Source organism: Heterostelium album (genome assembly GCF_000004825.1).
Source record: "Heterostelium album PN500 unplaced genomic scaffold PPL_scaffold12, whole genome shotgun sequence".
In the NCBI taxonomy this organism is placed as follows: Eukaryota; Evosea; class Eumycetozoa; order Acytosteliales; family Acytosteliaceae; genus Heterostelium; species Heterostelium album.
The window spans coordinates 462,541-477,659 of NW_008805074.1; the positions used below are offsets into that span (position 1 = coordinate 462,541).

Below are 15,119 nucleotides of genomic sequence, written 5' to 3' on the forward strand. Positions count from 1 at the left end.
CAATGTTTAAATCGTTTTTATTATTATTATTATTTATGACATCTGACAATATCAAATAATGTTTGTATTTATATTCGATCTGAAAACCAACAATAGGCTGATGTGATCTACATCTGCAAATATTAATATTAGAATCACACTCACACATAAACACCAAAACACTTAATCACACTCACACATACAGCAAAACAACCAAAAACAAGTAACCACTACCACACCACACAGTTAAAATCAATCAACAAATTATTGTTATCATTAACTCTCAGATTAAGCTTGAGGTGTCAATAAATAATAATTTTTGATCATAAGCGTTGTTGGTTTGATCTTTATTCTCACATGATTGATTGATTAAGCACCCATTTTGTTTTGGTTTCAATAACATTTAAATATATTGTATACATAATTATATATATTTAGCAATAATAAACAATTTCCATATATTCCATCCATTCTATTCTTTTTATTGATTCAATAAAAATATAAATAATTTTTTGATTATAGTAATAAATTCCAAGTTTATACTTGAATATTTTACCGTTACCACACACACACTTGTTATATTATTGTATATTTCACCTCATCATCAAGATAAAACCAATCTCAATAAATAAAATCCAACAATAATATAGTACTAACTAAATAATACAAATCATTTATTTATTTTAGATATTTAGCATCTATTACTTTTGCGAATTATACATAGATACAATACTCTGCAGCACTATCTATAGACACAACCTAATAATAACAATTGGACAGGAATTTGATTAGTGGTATTATAGATTTCATTATAAGATGGGACCAACTGTATGTATTATCATACTAAAACAATACAGACTTTATCAATCACCACCATCAACATCATCAACAACATCATTTTCGTCATCATCACAAATAGCAATATTTATTCAATCAACCAATATTCGAATGCATCCATAAATGTATATTTTTGGGTTTTTTCTTTGGATATCGATTTGGGACTGAAAGATTGGATTGATTTCAATTCAATATGGAGAAAGAAACTATAGTAGTATAATGGGCATTACACACTAATGGGGCATCAAACACACCACCAACATCAACACCAATACCTTTTATAGTTCATTTCATCAATATAATAGTGTGATTGGATATTTATTAAATGATAATGATAATAATTATGGTTAACAATATATTGACTGATTGTGTTTTAAAATTTATTTAGGATGTGGTATTCAAAGTATACTTTGCCGATGGTAGTTACAAATCAATGCTGGTGAATGAGAATGATGCCACCAGCAAAGTTGTCCAAACCATACTTGAAAAAGTGACTTTTCCAAAGACAAAAGGGTTAGCTCTGTTTGTAGCAACAAGAGACACCTCAGGTAGTATGTATCATTATATTTAGATAATAGATTTGTTTTTATTATATTATTATTTTATTATTAGTTTCACTTTCATAACATAACATATCATTACCACATTACCTCAACAACAACAACAATAACTATCATTTTTATTTTAATATAAAAATCGAAAACAGTAATAATGATGATGAAAATCATGAGGAGGATGATGGTAATCTATGTCTACAGATTGATTTAGATTTATGGATATTCGATAAAATATTGACACAATCCAACAATTTAATTTATTTTTAATTGTTAAAACAAAAGAACAATATCAATATCCATATGATATTCATTATCAATAATCAAATTGATTCAATATTAGTTTTTAATTAATAATTAAATCAAATCATTATATAATTTTCAATTAATCAATCAAACCTAATCCAATTAATATAACTTAAGATAAATTTTTTTTTATTTTTTATTTTTGAATCTAAATTATTATTAATTATTATTATTTAATTAATTCCAAATAATTAAAAATATAATAAATAATAATAATAAATAAATAATATAACAAAATAACGATAACAATTAAATATATAATTAACAAAATTAAAAATAAATTTAAAATGGGTAAAGGCGAAGTATTTCATGAAGTAGCCGAGAATGAGCATCCAGGTTCAATCTTTAAGAAATGGGAGATGGAAAAGCAAATGGGAAACAATAAGATGGTGTTCAAAAAGAAAAAAGATAATTTCAAGTGGAAAGAAGATGAGTTGGTTAGCATAGCTGCAAGCACAAGTGGATCGACCACACCTCCAGCAAGTGGATCACCACCAACTCCGGCAGCAACAGCACCACCAGTCAATATGGCAAAACCACCTTCCCGTCCACCACCAGCTCCATCAAAAACAGCAGCAGCACCACCAACCATGATGACTCCACCCGAAGAGCGCTCACAACCCGCTCCTCCTCAACGCCAAGCTGCTCCACCTATGATGGTTGGTGGCAACTCCATCATGGCAGAACTCTCACTGAAGCGTGCCGCTCAAGACAATAACAAAGGACTGCTTCGTACCGTGCCAAAGAAAGAGCAATCGCAGCTGGCAATCATCCAGTGGATCAACAAGAAGCTGGAGGAAAACCAACGTGATCAGAGAATCGAGAATTTGGAGAACGATCTCAAAGATGGAACTATTTTGGCTGTGATTCTCGAGAGTCTCAGTGGATTGGCAATCAAAGATTTCAACAGAAATCCACAAAACAAAATACACATGGTCGAGAATCAAAACATTATATTGCGTTTCCTCAAGGTTGTAGGTGTCAATCTTGTAAATATCTCTGGTGAAGACCTCTGGGAGGCACGTCCTGAAACAATGATGAGAATCCTCGGTATCATTATCAAACATTTTTCAGAATCAAATTCCAACACCAAAGCAAGACTTTCAATGTTGGTCACACATCAACAGCAAGTACAACAACCAAATAGAAAACCACCACCTCCAGTACGAAAAGCAGCACCTGCACCACCACCTCCATCGTCTGCCGTTGGCACAGAGGAACAACAAAAACCAACACCTGCAGCTGCAGCTGCACCTCCACCTACCGGACTGAGAAAAGTCCCAGCCAAACCAGCTGCCAAACCATCTGCATTCGTTGCTAAACCACCTCCAACCGTTGCCAAAGCTTCGGCTGGACCATTACCAACACAACCAGCAACAACATCTGTCCAACCACCCACTACCACTGCCAAACCAAGCGCACCACCCGTCGCCAAAAGACCAGCAGTTAAACCACCTGCACAACAACAACAAACATCAAATGGACATGCTCCACAAGCTCCAGTTCCAAACAGAGCACCACGTCAACTTCCAACTCCACAATCACAACAATCACCAACACCACCACAACAACTTTCAACACAACCACCAATACAAGCACGTGCCAAGCCATCACTTCCACCAAGAAATCACAACAACAACAACAACAACAACAACAACAACAACAACAACAACAATACCAACCAATTACCACCACCAGTTTCAGTTTCAAATCATCAAGCAGCAGCACCATCACATCATATTTCCGCAACCTCAATTCCACCTCCACCTCTCGACATTTTAACTCCACCACCTGTATCATCGCCACCGACTGACTTACCACCTCCACCACCCGCCACACCATATAGCCTCGACAATCTTCCACCACCACCTCCACCTATGGATCCAATCGATGAGTATGACGCATCGCCGCACTCTGCCGAATTGCCACCACCCCCTCCACCATTACCCTCGACATTGCCACCAACACTCTCAATGGCCGGCGATGAATATGTCTCCACTCCATCTTCCGCTTCACCACCAACACCAGCTGTACCCTTACCCTCAGTTGCACCACCACCCAGATCCGCAAAACCTCCACCACCCGCCAGAAACTACGCCAGTCAACCACGACCACCACCTCCTCCAAGATCAATATCAGAACCAGATCCAATTCCAGTTGAACCAGTTTCAGTTCCAGAATTGGAAATCGAAACACCACCATCACCACCAACAGCAACTACTCAAGATGATTACTACGAGGAGCAACAACAATATAATGAAGAGGAACAACAACAATATTATGAAGAGCAACAACAATATAATGAACAAACAATTGCTACCGAAGAAGTTTCATCAGTTACAGAGGAAGATGCCAACGACAATCTAAACTCTGTCGTTCCAGACTCAAATGAGGATCTCACATTTGAAGACCTGGAATCGATCATCAATAACAATACATTCAGTTTTGAAGATCTTCTCAAACAACATAATATTGATATGTCCACCCCAGAGTCGAATGATATAAGCTACGACATGAGTGCAGACAATACTGCTGCCTCCAAAGAAGATGATTTAGATGACCTCTTGGATAGATTGGCAAGAGGTGAAGTGTAAATTTTGAAAAAATTAAAATAAAAAAAAAATAAATAAAACAAATTAAAAATGAAACAATAACAATCAAACAGTAATTATCAATCCATTTCCTGTTTCATTTTTCATTATAATCGACCATTTTCATACCTTTTAAACAATGAAAATACAACTGCCTCTTTTTTTTCTCACAGGTCAAACCAATTATGTTTTTTTTTTTGCTGTTTTTTTTAATCTTGAGTTTTCGATACCAGGATTATTTAGATTCTCGTTGTTGTCTCTGGTCGATCAAAACAACCACACTACATAATTGATCAATTTAATTTTAATATTATTTTATTTTATTTTTTAGTTATATTTTTCTTTAAGACCAGCTCAGTCACCTTGCTGAAATTTACTCTCTTTATTTTGTTTTCGAACCACCAATCCATTCAGTATTTTCAATTTAATTTTAGTTTGTTTAAATATTAAATTAAACATCATTGTTGTAATATTATTATTATTATTTTTCAAATAGATAATATACTCTATTTATATATAATTTTGTTCTTGAAACAAAACCTTTCTTTAGATTTTAGAAATTAAATTTCATTTTTTGTATATTGATGTCTTTTTAGTTTAATTAAACGTATGTATAAAAATATTAATAATAATAAACAATTTCATTGGGTGCATGAAGATAATCATGTCAGAAAGAAAAGGAAAAGGAAATATAGGTTTTGCACAAATTCACACAAAGTTGTACTTGTTTTTTATGATTCATTTTAATATCAGAGATTTCTCGGAGTTGAATAGATATATATATTTTCAATTTGTTGCATCAACAAAACATCAATCAAAACAATCAGAAAATATTGACCTAATGCCCAGGTAAACTTATTTGTTCTGTGGCACACATATTGGGCTAGCGAGCTCAACATTAACACATCATAATCTTCAAAAAAGCAACAAACAAAACAATGTTTACCAAAAAAAAAAATAATAATTAAATTAGTTATTCTTTGTGGTTGAACACCTTTTAGTGTAATAGATATCTATTGTATTGCGTTCTTTTTTCTTTGTTTTTTTTTGCAAAAAACTTTTTTTCAAAATACAAAAATCTATTAGTGTAGGAGGGGGCTAAAGGGAGTGACACTTTGGAAACCCTTTAGATTTGGGTGTCAAAAAAAATTATTTTTTTTTGTTTTTGTTATTTTTTATATCCAACTTTTTAGATTGATTTACCCAATTTTTTGGAGCGAAAGAAATTTCTCCTCACTTTTTGGAGACAACTTACTTTTATTTTATTTTATTTTTATTTTTTGTATTTTTAATACCACCACTCCACTTGACCCAAAAACAACAAGGTCACTCCTCTAAATCATTTTCATACCTTTTTCATTCCATCTTTATTATATTTAATTTAAAAAAGTCAAAGGTCCTTCTTCCTCCCTACAAGCAAACAAATAAATAATTTGACTTTTGCAAAAGGTGTTTAATTTTTTGTTGTTAGACAACAAAATATAAAAGTAGCAGACAAACAGACAGACAACAGATAGACAACAGACACACACCTCACAGACAGACTTGACTTTAAGAAGATTTGGATTTGCGATTGTGAAACACGCACCTATAGGTGTCAAAACTCAATCAGATTCGACTCTTTTTTTTTAAAAAAGTCATCCACCTTACCTTTTAGACTTACCAGATCTTGATAAATCAAGTGGTCAGTAAGCATAGGGTATAGGAGTTATAAGGTAAAAACTAAATTAAAGTTTAAATTAAATATAATAGCATTAGCAATAACAATAACAATAGCAATAACAATAACGATAGTATAATAAAATTACGCAATGTCACAAGAAAATATGATTTGTTTATGTTAATAGTTAAATATTTAGTATAAAATTAGTTAATTTTACTCTCTTTATCTAAATTCAATAATTTACTTTTATACCACATACTATTAGATTTGTTTTAGTTAACCACTTTCTTTTGCTTATTTATTATACACAAAGTGTCAATTACAATAACAATTTTCAACAGCATGCAACAGCAAACAAACATAATCACCTCGATCAATACACACAAACACACATATTTACACACAAACACACAACACCCACTCTCCACCATCATATGACAATACATTATATATATATTAGGTTATAGTGGATATGAGTATAATAAATATTCATGTTTAATTAATTGTTTGTTTTGTTTTGTTTGTTTGTCTTTATTGTGTATGAGAATCATGAATTTGATTTGAATGATTTACATGTTAAAAATAATAAATACCCGAATAAATTCATACTTTTGTACCTCAATTCAATATATTGACACTCTCTATCTATCTCCTTCCAATCATTATTCCTTTAAATAAAAAAATATACATTTTCTTTATTGTCAACTCTCTATTAATCATTCAGTCTCTCGATCCACAAACTAAAAAATAAGAAATCGAATAATCATTATTCTCATCATTCAATTATATTACTACTACTACCATTATTAGTTAGAAATATTTGAACAAACATCAACTTCATTTCAATTCATTCTCTCAGTCTCAATCTTTATCGTCATTTTTTCATTCTATCGTTAGGGATCTATCTAATAAAAATTTTAAAATTTCAAATTTCACATATACATTTATTTCCACAACGAGCATTCTTAAATAAAATAACAATTGTAATAATAATAATAATAAAAATAATATAATCTTAAATTTTGAATAATAATATTTTTTAAATATCTTATTTTCTTTCCTTTTCCTTTCCTTTTTTTAAACAATAATAATTTTTTTTTGGTTTTCCAACCGCTTTCTAACTGGAAAATTTAAATTTAAATTCTAATTTTAATTTTACATTATATCTTTTCGTTATTTATAGTAACAAAAGACATAATTATTGTAAATTGGTATGCCAGAGGTATCACTAGGATTCATGACAGAACAAGAATCACTCTTGCAGTCTGAGGATAGCTTCCTCATTGACGATGCAGGTGCAGACATTACAAGTACAATCAATGGTGATGATGAACCAATCATCACCCCAGAGCATAAAGAAGAACTAAAGCAAGGATTTGGTCATAAAACAATGTATGTACATATTTGGTATAGTTACTATATATAGAGATAGAGAAATAGAATTTTTTTATAAATATGGAGTTACAATGAATTCAGTGTAAATTGATAAAAAAGTGAATGAGCTCATTGTAGTTTGAATATTTATTTCTATGTTTTTTAAATTCTATTATTTTTTTGGTTTACATTTTTTTGTGTAGATCACCAAAAATAAACAAAGTTTATCTTAATTTTATTCTTTTAAAAAAAACAAAATAAAGTGGAACACTAGGTGGATTTTGTTTATTAATAGGTAATATGACTGGTCCAGGTATGGTCGGTATTGCATTACAATTTCAACAAGCAGGTTGGTTTTTGTAAGTTTTATATTAATTAAAGATCAAACAAAAACAATTGAAGGGTGGTTGTACTAATTTGTACCTTTTATTTAATATTTTAATAATATGTAGATCATTATTTTCTTTTATATTAATTATGGTGGTCAGTACATTCGCTGCATTGTTCTTAACAGAGTCTATGGCGATTATTCCAGGAAATCCTAGATTCCAATTGCGTGTGGAGTTTAGTATGCTGGTCAGATTCTACTTTGGAAAATGGGGATATTATATAGCGCAGGTTTTCATTAATGTAGCACTTCAGGCAACCAACATTGCATCGATTATCATTTGTGCACAGGTCATGGATTCCATGCTGATTTTCATCTTCAAAAAGACGTGTGGTCTCGAAGCGTATCCACACATCGGATGGACTTGTGTCGCGCAAAACGTAGACTCTAGTTCGCCTTTCGACGATCGCTATATGTTCTTCACACTCGGTTACCTCATTGTGCTGGTGCTCATCATCCCACTGGGATTCTTGAATCTCGATGACAACATCGTCGTGCAAATCGGTGCCGTCATGCTCATGTTTACCATCACCTCCTCCTGGGTTATCATGTTTTGCATCCATGGTTTGGATTCTAGCAATCTTCCGACATTTGGCACGGGCAAAGGTATGGCAGAAGTAATGAGTAATGTAATGTTTAATTATGCTTATATAACGACAGTTCCAAGTTGGGTAAACGAAGCTGTAAGTAAATTAAAATATTTTATCAACAATTCCAATTACTAATATTAAATTCAATATCATTTTCTAGAAACCATCTGTAAAAATCAGTAAAACAGTTTGGGGAGCTTCATCTTTTTCAACTTTTGTGTTTTTGGCGATTGGTATCTTCGGTAGTTTATCATTTGGACATATGGCTTCTAATTCCGATATTCTCAGTGTAATCAATAATTCACCAGAGGCCAATATCTTTTCAAAGATTTGTGTCTATGTTTTCCCATTTGTTGTGCTTGCCAGTTCGATTCCAGTATTCTCGATTGTAGTACGTTATAACTTGATGCAAAACAACTTGATGCCAAAGAAACTTGCACTGTTCTTCTCTGTCATTTTGCCGTGGTTGGTAGTAATCCCATTCATGACTGGAAACGGTCTCAATCTCATCAGTGAGTGGTCCAGTATCATTTTCAGTTCCATAGCAAACTTTGTCATTCCACTGGTGATCTACCTGAAAGCTCTGCGTTTCAGAAAGAATCGTCGTAGAATGAACGAAGAGCAAAAGGAAATCTTGAGAACTCTCAAGGTGGAAACCGTTGATTTCGAAGAAAATATACATCAACTTGCCATGGAAGACGACCAATCGGCATACAGAGCAGCCAAGATATTTACAATTAGAATTTGTAAGCGTATTGCTTTCGCCTCACTGTCTGTGCTGGTCATCGTCATTCCATTGGTCATTGTCACCAGCATCATTTTCAGTGGAGATTCTTAATCACGATAAAGAATCTTTTTTTTTTTGGAAACATCAATAATTTATTATATTTATTACTACTATAGACTTACCAAAATATATACTTTCCAATTTATAATAGGAACTCCCAAAATATTTAAATTAATTAAACATACATATTTGTCATATGTTAATTTCATTTATATAAAACTTTTCTTATTTATTATTTGCTTTGTTTTTTTTTTTGTTTCAATTATTTATTTGTTTTTCTCATCAAAGGTAATTTGTTTTGGACCGTCTTTTCGGAATATAGTTAATAGTATTGCACTCAACAAAGCCATTCCAAAGAATGCAATAATGTATCCAACCCAAAAGTATTTAATAATCATAATATTTCGAACTGCTAAAGAGAACATACCTATTTTAAAATTATTTTTGGTAAATAAAAGAAATAAGATCTATTATAGATTTTGAACTTACTATTGATTGCGGTTGTACTTGCATACTGAGAGAATGCCATTGTACAGAATTGGGTAATACTAACACAACAAACTAAAATCATTCCTACATTAAATAAGAATGCATTCATCATTGTTCCTCCAACCCTATTGTTAAAAATTTAAATATTAGAACAATTTATATTTTTGGAGTTAATATTATTTATAATTGAAATCTTACCTCATTGGATGTATAGGGAATAAAAAGAATAATCTTAAACCAAATTTAAAGTTTCCTTTTACTACACATAGCAAAAGATATAATGAGTAAATTCCATATGTAATTGTACCTAAGAATCCCCATGCGCCATCCAATTTAATGAAAAAACTGTTCAAGAATGGGAAAAATGGTTCAGGTTGAGTCCACATATAGAGAATATTCTGAAGTACCCAAGTGATGGAGAGAGCAGCAGCTATGAATCCAAGGAAAAGTTGGACGTAATAGAATATAACTTTACCACCTTGTCTTTGATAGCATATCTTAAGATGTTCATAATCATCCTCCAAAAGAAAAACTGCAGCTTTAAATCTATTGTAATTTCGTTTTTGTTTTCTACCTGTAATGATACCACCTCTGTGGTTTGCTTGTACAGTCTTTCCAATCTCCAATAATTCCGTTGCCTTTTCTCCTATCTTTTGTTTTTGTTTCAGATATACATCATACGAAATTCTCTGAGGACGGAATCTGAAATCTGTTATCATATCCATTGGTAATGCAGCTACACCTATTCCACCAAAAAGAACAAACAAAAACCAACCTCCAAATGAAACCATAGTAATTACAAACAGAGCTATTGATACTCTAAAAGTAATAAATTCAGTATCATTCCTATATTCATCACTTGTATATCCTGAGTAACTATAAAGAGTAGTTGGTGTCAATGTATTGTTCTTGTTTTGAGAGGCACTTTGGACCCAAGCCTCGACAAAAGTAGGTATTTGTACATTGACCAGTTTTTGTTGTGTTAATGTCAAGTTGAAAGAATTTGGAGAGGTACACAATAAAAATGACCACCAAGATTTCAGTTGAGTATTATTTAGATCGGTTGTTGAATTGGGTGGAGGACCTGCTTCAAGAACTGCATGGCTTGTTGTAATCAAATTATTATTAATTACTATTGTTGGAATTTGTGCAACACCAATCAAACACCACAGAGTAAATGTCAGTGCGCAAAAAACAAATAGAATAACAACAGTTCCCTTAATTGCACTAACAAATTGATTGCTATCTCTATTTTTTTTTTGTTTTTTAAATTAATATGAAAATGATCAAAACGATTTTTAAAAACAAATCTTACCCATCTGCTTCATCAGATTCGTAGAAAAATATTGCAAATGGAACTATTACAATTGCAAATACAGCAATAATTATATAAATCGCTAACCACATTGTATCCATGGGGAATCCTCCAGTACCACCTTTATTTGCAACATCTAATGGTAACATTAGAATGCTTGTAGTGGCTAGTGAAATTCCTAGAATAATTATTATTTTAGGGAATATTGCAACATTTCTGTCATCCGGGTGTTGATAATATACTATTAAATATAAACTTCCAAGCATAATCAAAAATACTATAACCAAACAAACTATAATCATATAAATATTCACCATTTTTATAGATTTATTTTAATAAAATAAAATAAAATAATAAAATAACTAATTTATTATGAACTGTAATAAGAGTAAATAATAATTTGAAAACAGAATTAATAAAATAGTGATAATTTCCAAAAACATACACAATAAACAAAAAAAGAAAAAAATAATTTGTGTTTAGTGGTAATCAATCTCACCTACTAACACAAATATTCAATCCGATTGGAATCTACAAAAAACGAAGTAATAGTACTATTATCAAGAACTTTCGAAAGAAAGTATTAAGTTTACAAATAAAACAAAATTGAATGGAAAGTTTTTGTTTTTTTTTTTTTAGAAAAATTATTATTTATTTAATATTGATTATGATTATTATTATTATGTTAAGTTATAGGTTTAAGTTATTTTAAATACCCAATAAAAAAATTTAAATTTTAGTATTTTGATTTTTTTTTAAACTATCGTTTAACCATAGATACTCCAAGTTGATGGATCAGTCCATGCGAATTTCTTAGTAATTACTACACATGTTGGAATTCCATTGTTCAAGATACACTTGGAACCTTGTTCACAAGTGACCAAATCACATTTTCCTACGCATCTTGGTGCGAGTGATGGATCTGGTTGGCAACAAACTTCGTCTTCTGGACAATGGACTCCGAAACAGGCATCTGGAAGATGAGTACTGGTGGTGACTGGACCGAATGTGGACGATTGATGGGTGGTTGGTCTTGCTGTGGTCATCGAGGTGGTTGAGGCAGTGGTAGTTGCGGTGGTGGTTACGAGCATTGCAATGGTAGAGGCAGTGGTCGATGCAGTTGAAGCGGTGGTGGTTGCGATGGTCGAACCGGCCGAGATGTGATATGGTGTGCAAATTGCAACGGCTGGACAACATGGTTCGTTGACACAGGTCGAGGACTTGACGGTGATACAGGCCATTCCACGAGCACCGCAATCGAGTGATTCACAAGTTTGGTTGCTGGCGGGTGGAGTGTATGGAATTAATCCCTTGGTTGGCTTGCAAGTGTTGTCCAAATGGTAGATCTGGTTATCCTTTGGATTGATGGCGCACTGATTGCTAAAGTCTGGTTGACATCCAACTTCTGGACGATTGACACAGACCTCCATGATGTTTCCACAACACGATTTGATGGCTTGGAGAGCACAGTGACGGTTGGAAATACACATGGCTGAGTCGTAGATCGACTCACAATCTACGGGACCACCAGAAGTTCCACCACCGAATGGAACACAATTTGGATGACCGTCATCCATGAAGCAACGGTAGTTTGGTGGACAGGCAAAGTTGTGACATGTTGGTTGGACACAAGCTGGTTGACCCTTGACATTGATACAGATCTTTCCACCAGAGCATATGACATCATGGCATGGATCTGGCTTTGGAACGCAAATTGGAACACCACCGATCTCCTTGCAGATCTTGTCTGGGGCACAGTGGATGAGAGCACAAAGACCGCCACCAGAGGTAATGGGTGGAGAAATCTCAATGCAAGTTGGAATACCGTTGTTGAGAATACACTTTTGACCAGGTTTGCATTTTTTGGAGTCGCATGTGCTTGCAACACACTTTGGAAAACCACCCTTACCAACGACACAGTGATGACCCCTTGGACATTTGTGGAGTTTACAAGCGGCATCTGGGAGATAGATACACTTTGGTCTACCTTCGTGAGTGACACAGACTTGGCCGTGGGAACATTCGACCAAACCGCAGATGTTTCCACCTGAGGTAGCGGAACCAGTGTTGGTGAATATACATTGTGGACGTCCATTCTCGAGGACACAGTGTTGACCGTTTGGACAATCAACATTGGCGCAAAGACCGATACCACCTGAAGTAGCGGATCCAGTGTTGGTGAAAATACATTGTGGACGTCCATTCTCGAGGACACAGTGTTGTCCGTTTGGACAGTCAACATTAGCGCATAGACCAATACCTCCGGAAGTACCACCGTTTGGAGCACATGCACCGTTTCCATTATTATTGATACAATGATATCCTTCTGGACACTGTACGAATCTGCATGGATCACCGCCAGTAGTTCCGCTGCTCTGACCAGACGATCCGTCGATACAAACCGGTTGACCATTTTGTAGAATACAGAATTTACCTTGTGGGCAATTATAGTTGTTACAAGCACCGGCAGTGGTTCCTGAGGAACCGGATGACGATCCACTCGATGATGTTGCACCACCAGAACAACGTGGTACTCTTGGACAACAGGCAGTTCCATAGCATGGCGACGAGTTTACCCACTCACAAGTCTGTCCATATCTCTCGCAACCCAAAGATTCACAGGTAGCATTTGGAAGTGGTGTATATTTGAAACCACTTGGCTTACAGGACGACCAGAACTCATAGGTATTTCCGGATTGATCGGTACCACACGAGAGCTCCTCTCTACAATTGTATTTAGAAACACAGAAAAACTTTCTATCTCCACAACACGAGATAAAAGGTAGTGTTTGACAGTGGTCGGAATTTCTTTTACATTGTTCCTCATTTAAACCTGAACAAACTTCTCCTCCAGCTAATTAATTTTTAATTTGAAAAAATATATATTAATAACCATTTTAATAAATTAAATTCCAGATATTAAATAAAGATTATTTTTAAAATACAAACCATAAACTCTGGAAAAAATTACTATACAAAATAGTAATGTTATAGAATAGAATCTCATTTTATAATGTTTAATTCTAATCTATAATTTTTTTTAGGTGTTGTAGTTGTTGTTTTTTATAATCACTAGTTATCTTTGATTAATAACTATTGGATGGTGGAAATGTAAAGTTTAAATAGATAATAATCCTTTAAATAAATTATATTTTAGAAATTTTTTTATTTTATTCCAAGATCCTAAGTTGATGGACTAATATCAATGTTTGGATTGGAGTTGGGATTGAAATGAAAAGAAAAAAATAAACTAAACAGAGAAAAACAAAGGACTTTGACTAACTATTTATTATGATTATTTCTTCTTCCTCTCGAGGATATTAATTATATTATTATTATTTTAGTATGTTATTTTTAATGATTGGAAAAAAAAAATATTCAGATGAAATAGGTAAGGCAAGGTAAGTAAGTATGTTGGAGAAAAATAAATCAAAAACAAAAAATGAAATAAATAATAATAATATTAATATTGTAATGAATTATTTATATACAATGTTTTTGTTGTTGTTGTTATTGAACAATCAAAGAGTAAGAAGAGTGAGTATGAGTGAGTGAATGAAAAAGCACTTTTTCTTATTATTAATTGTAGTTGCAATATAATGCAATACAATATAATAGAGTGGCGCGTGAGTGAGAGTGAAATAATAATGGATAAATATTATTAAATAGTAAATAATAAAAACAAAGTAATTGTAAATTTTACATTGATTGATTTTCAAAACCAAACCAAAATCAGAAACACAAATATCATTGAACAACAGCAACTACATATGAAATGTTATTATATGTTCACATTTATATAACAATAACATCACTGCTGTATGTAGCCATGTGATATGATTTTCAATACCCACCCATTCATTCATTATTATTTGTATTAAAAATAATACACTGATCTAAAATGAAAAAAAGTATACAATAATGAGAAACATTAATATTATTCTACTTCACATCTAAATGATATTATTCACACATGGGTGATCATTGTTTAATTTAAAAAACAAAAAGTGAATATCATATCATATGAACAATGAGTATATATTTATTAAATGTATAATGAAGGTTAAAGTTATTGTTGTGTTGTGTGCCTGTGATTGTTTGTGTGTGTGTTAGTTTGTATGTTCGTGTGTGATAATAATAATTGATCAAGTGAAAAAAAGAAACATTAATGATCATGTTTTTTATTTTTGATCACACACTATTAATACCACTCACTCAATATATATTATTAATCAATAATAAATAT

General features: G+C 32.7%; 6 protein-coding genes across 6 annotated transcripts; 4 read left to right on the forward strand and 2 right to left on the reverse strand.

Moving 5' to 3' along the window:
• Positions 1 to 795: 795 nt before the first annotated feature.
• PPL_10149 (ras association domain-containing protein) lies at positions 796 to 1,442 on the forward strand (the record flags this gene model as incomplete). Its single annotated transcript, XM_020580931.1, has 4 exons — positions 796 to 807; positions 837 to 941; positions 1,205 to 1,367; positions 1,429 to 1,442. The coding sequence occupies 4 exons, from the start codon at positions 796 to 798 to the stop codon at positions 1,440 to 1,442; spliced, it is 294 nt and encodes a 97-aa protein (XP_020428516.1).
• A 521-nt stretch (positions 1,443 to 1,963) lies between these two features.
• On the forward strand, positions 1,964 to 6,429 carry PPL_10150 (uncharacterized protein; the record flags this gene model as incomplete). Its single annotated transcript, XM_020580932.1, has 4 exons — positions 1,964 to 4,266; positions 5,905 to 5,955; positions 6,020 to 6,125; positions 6,391 to 6,429. 4 exons carry the CDS (start codon positions 1,964 to 1,966, stop codon positions 6,427 to 6,429), a joined length of 2,499 nt encoding a protein of 832 aa, XP_020428517.1.
• A 714-nt stretch (positions 6,430 to 7,143) lies between these two features.
• PPL_10151 (uncharacterized protein) lies at positions 7,144 to 7,667 on the forward strand (the record flags this gene model as incomplete). Its single annotated transcript, XM_020580933.1, has 2 exons — positions 7,144 to 7,342; positions 7,600 to 7,667. The coding sequence occupies 2 exons, from the start codon at positions 7,144 to 7,146 to the stop codon at positions 7,665 to 7,667; spliced, it is 267 nt and encodes an 88-aa protein (XP_020428518.1).
• Positions 7,668 to 7,734: 67 nt separating this feature from the next.
• PPL_10152 (uncharacterized protein) lies at positions 7,735 to 8,255 on the reverse strand (the record flags this gene model as incomplete). The annotated part of the gene is made up of 2 exons (XM_020580934.1): positions 7,735 to 7,767; positions 7,956 to 8,255. 2 exons carry the CDS (start codon positions 8,253 to 8,255, stop codon positions 7,735 to 7,737), a joined length of 333 nt encoding a protein of 110 aa, XP_020428519.1.
• A 57-nt stretch (positions 8,256 to 8,312) lies between these two features.
• On the forward strand, positions 8,313 to 9,120 carry PPL_10153 (uncharacterized protein; the record flags this gene model as incomplete). Its single annotated transcript, XM_020580935.1, has 2 exons — positions 8,313 to 8,375; positions 8,443 to 9,120. The coding sequence occupies 2 exons, from the start codon at positions 8,313 to 8,315 to the stop codon at positions 9,118 to 9,120; spliced, it is 741 nt and encodes a 246-aa protein (XP_020428520.1).
• A 215-nt stretch (positions 9,121 to 9,335) lies between these two features.
• Positions 9,336 to 14,739, reverse strand: PPL_10154 (uncharacterized protein; the record flags this gene model as incomplete). The annotated part of the gene is made up of 7 exons (XM_020580936.1): positions 9,336 to 9,496; positions 9,559 to 9,683; positions 9,757 to 10,662; positions 10,874 to 11,051; positions 11,377 to 11,404; positions 11,698 to 13,597; positions 14,642 to 14,739. The coding sequence occupies 7 exons, from the start codon at positions 14,737 to 14,739 to the stop codon at positions 9,336 to 9,338; spliced, it is 3,396 nt and encodes a 1,131-aa protein (XP_020428521.1).
• Between the last annotated feature and the right edge of the window lie 380 nt (positions 14,740 to 15,119).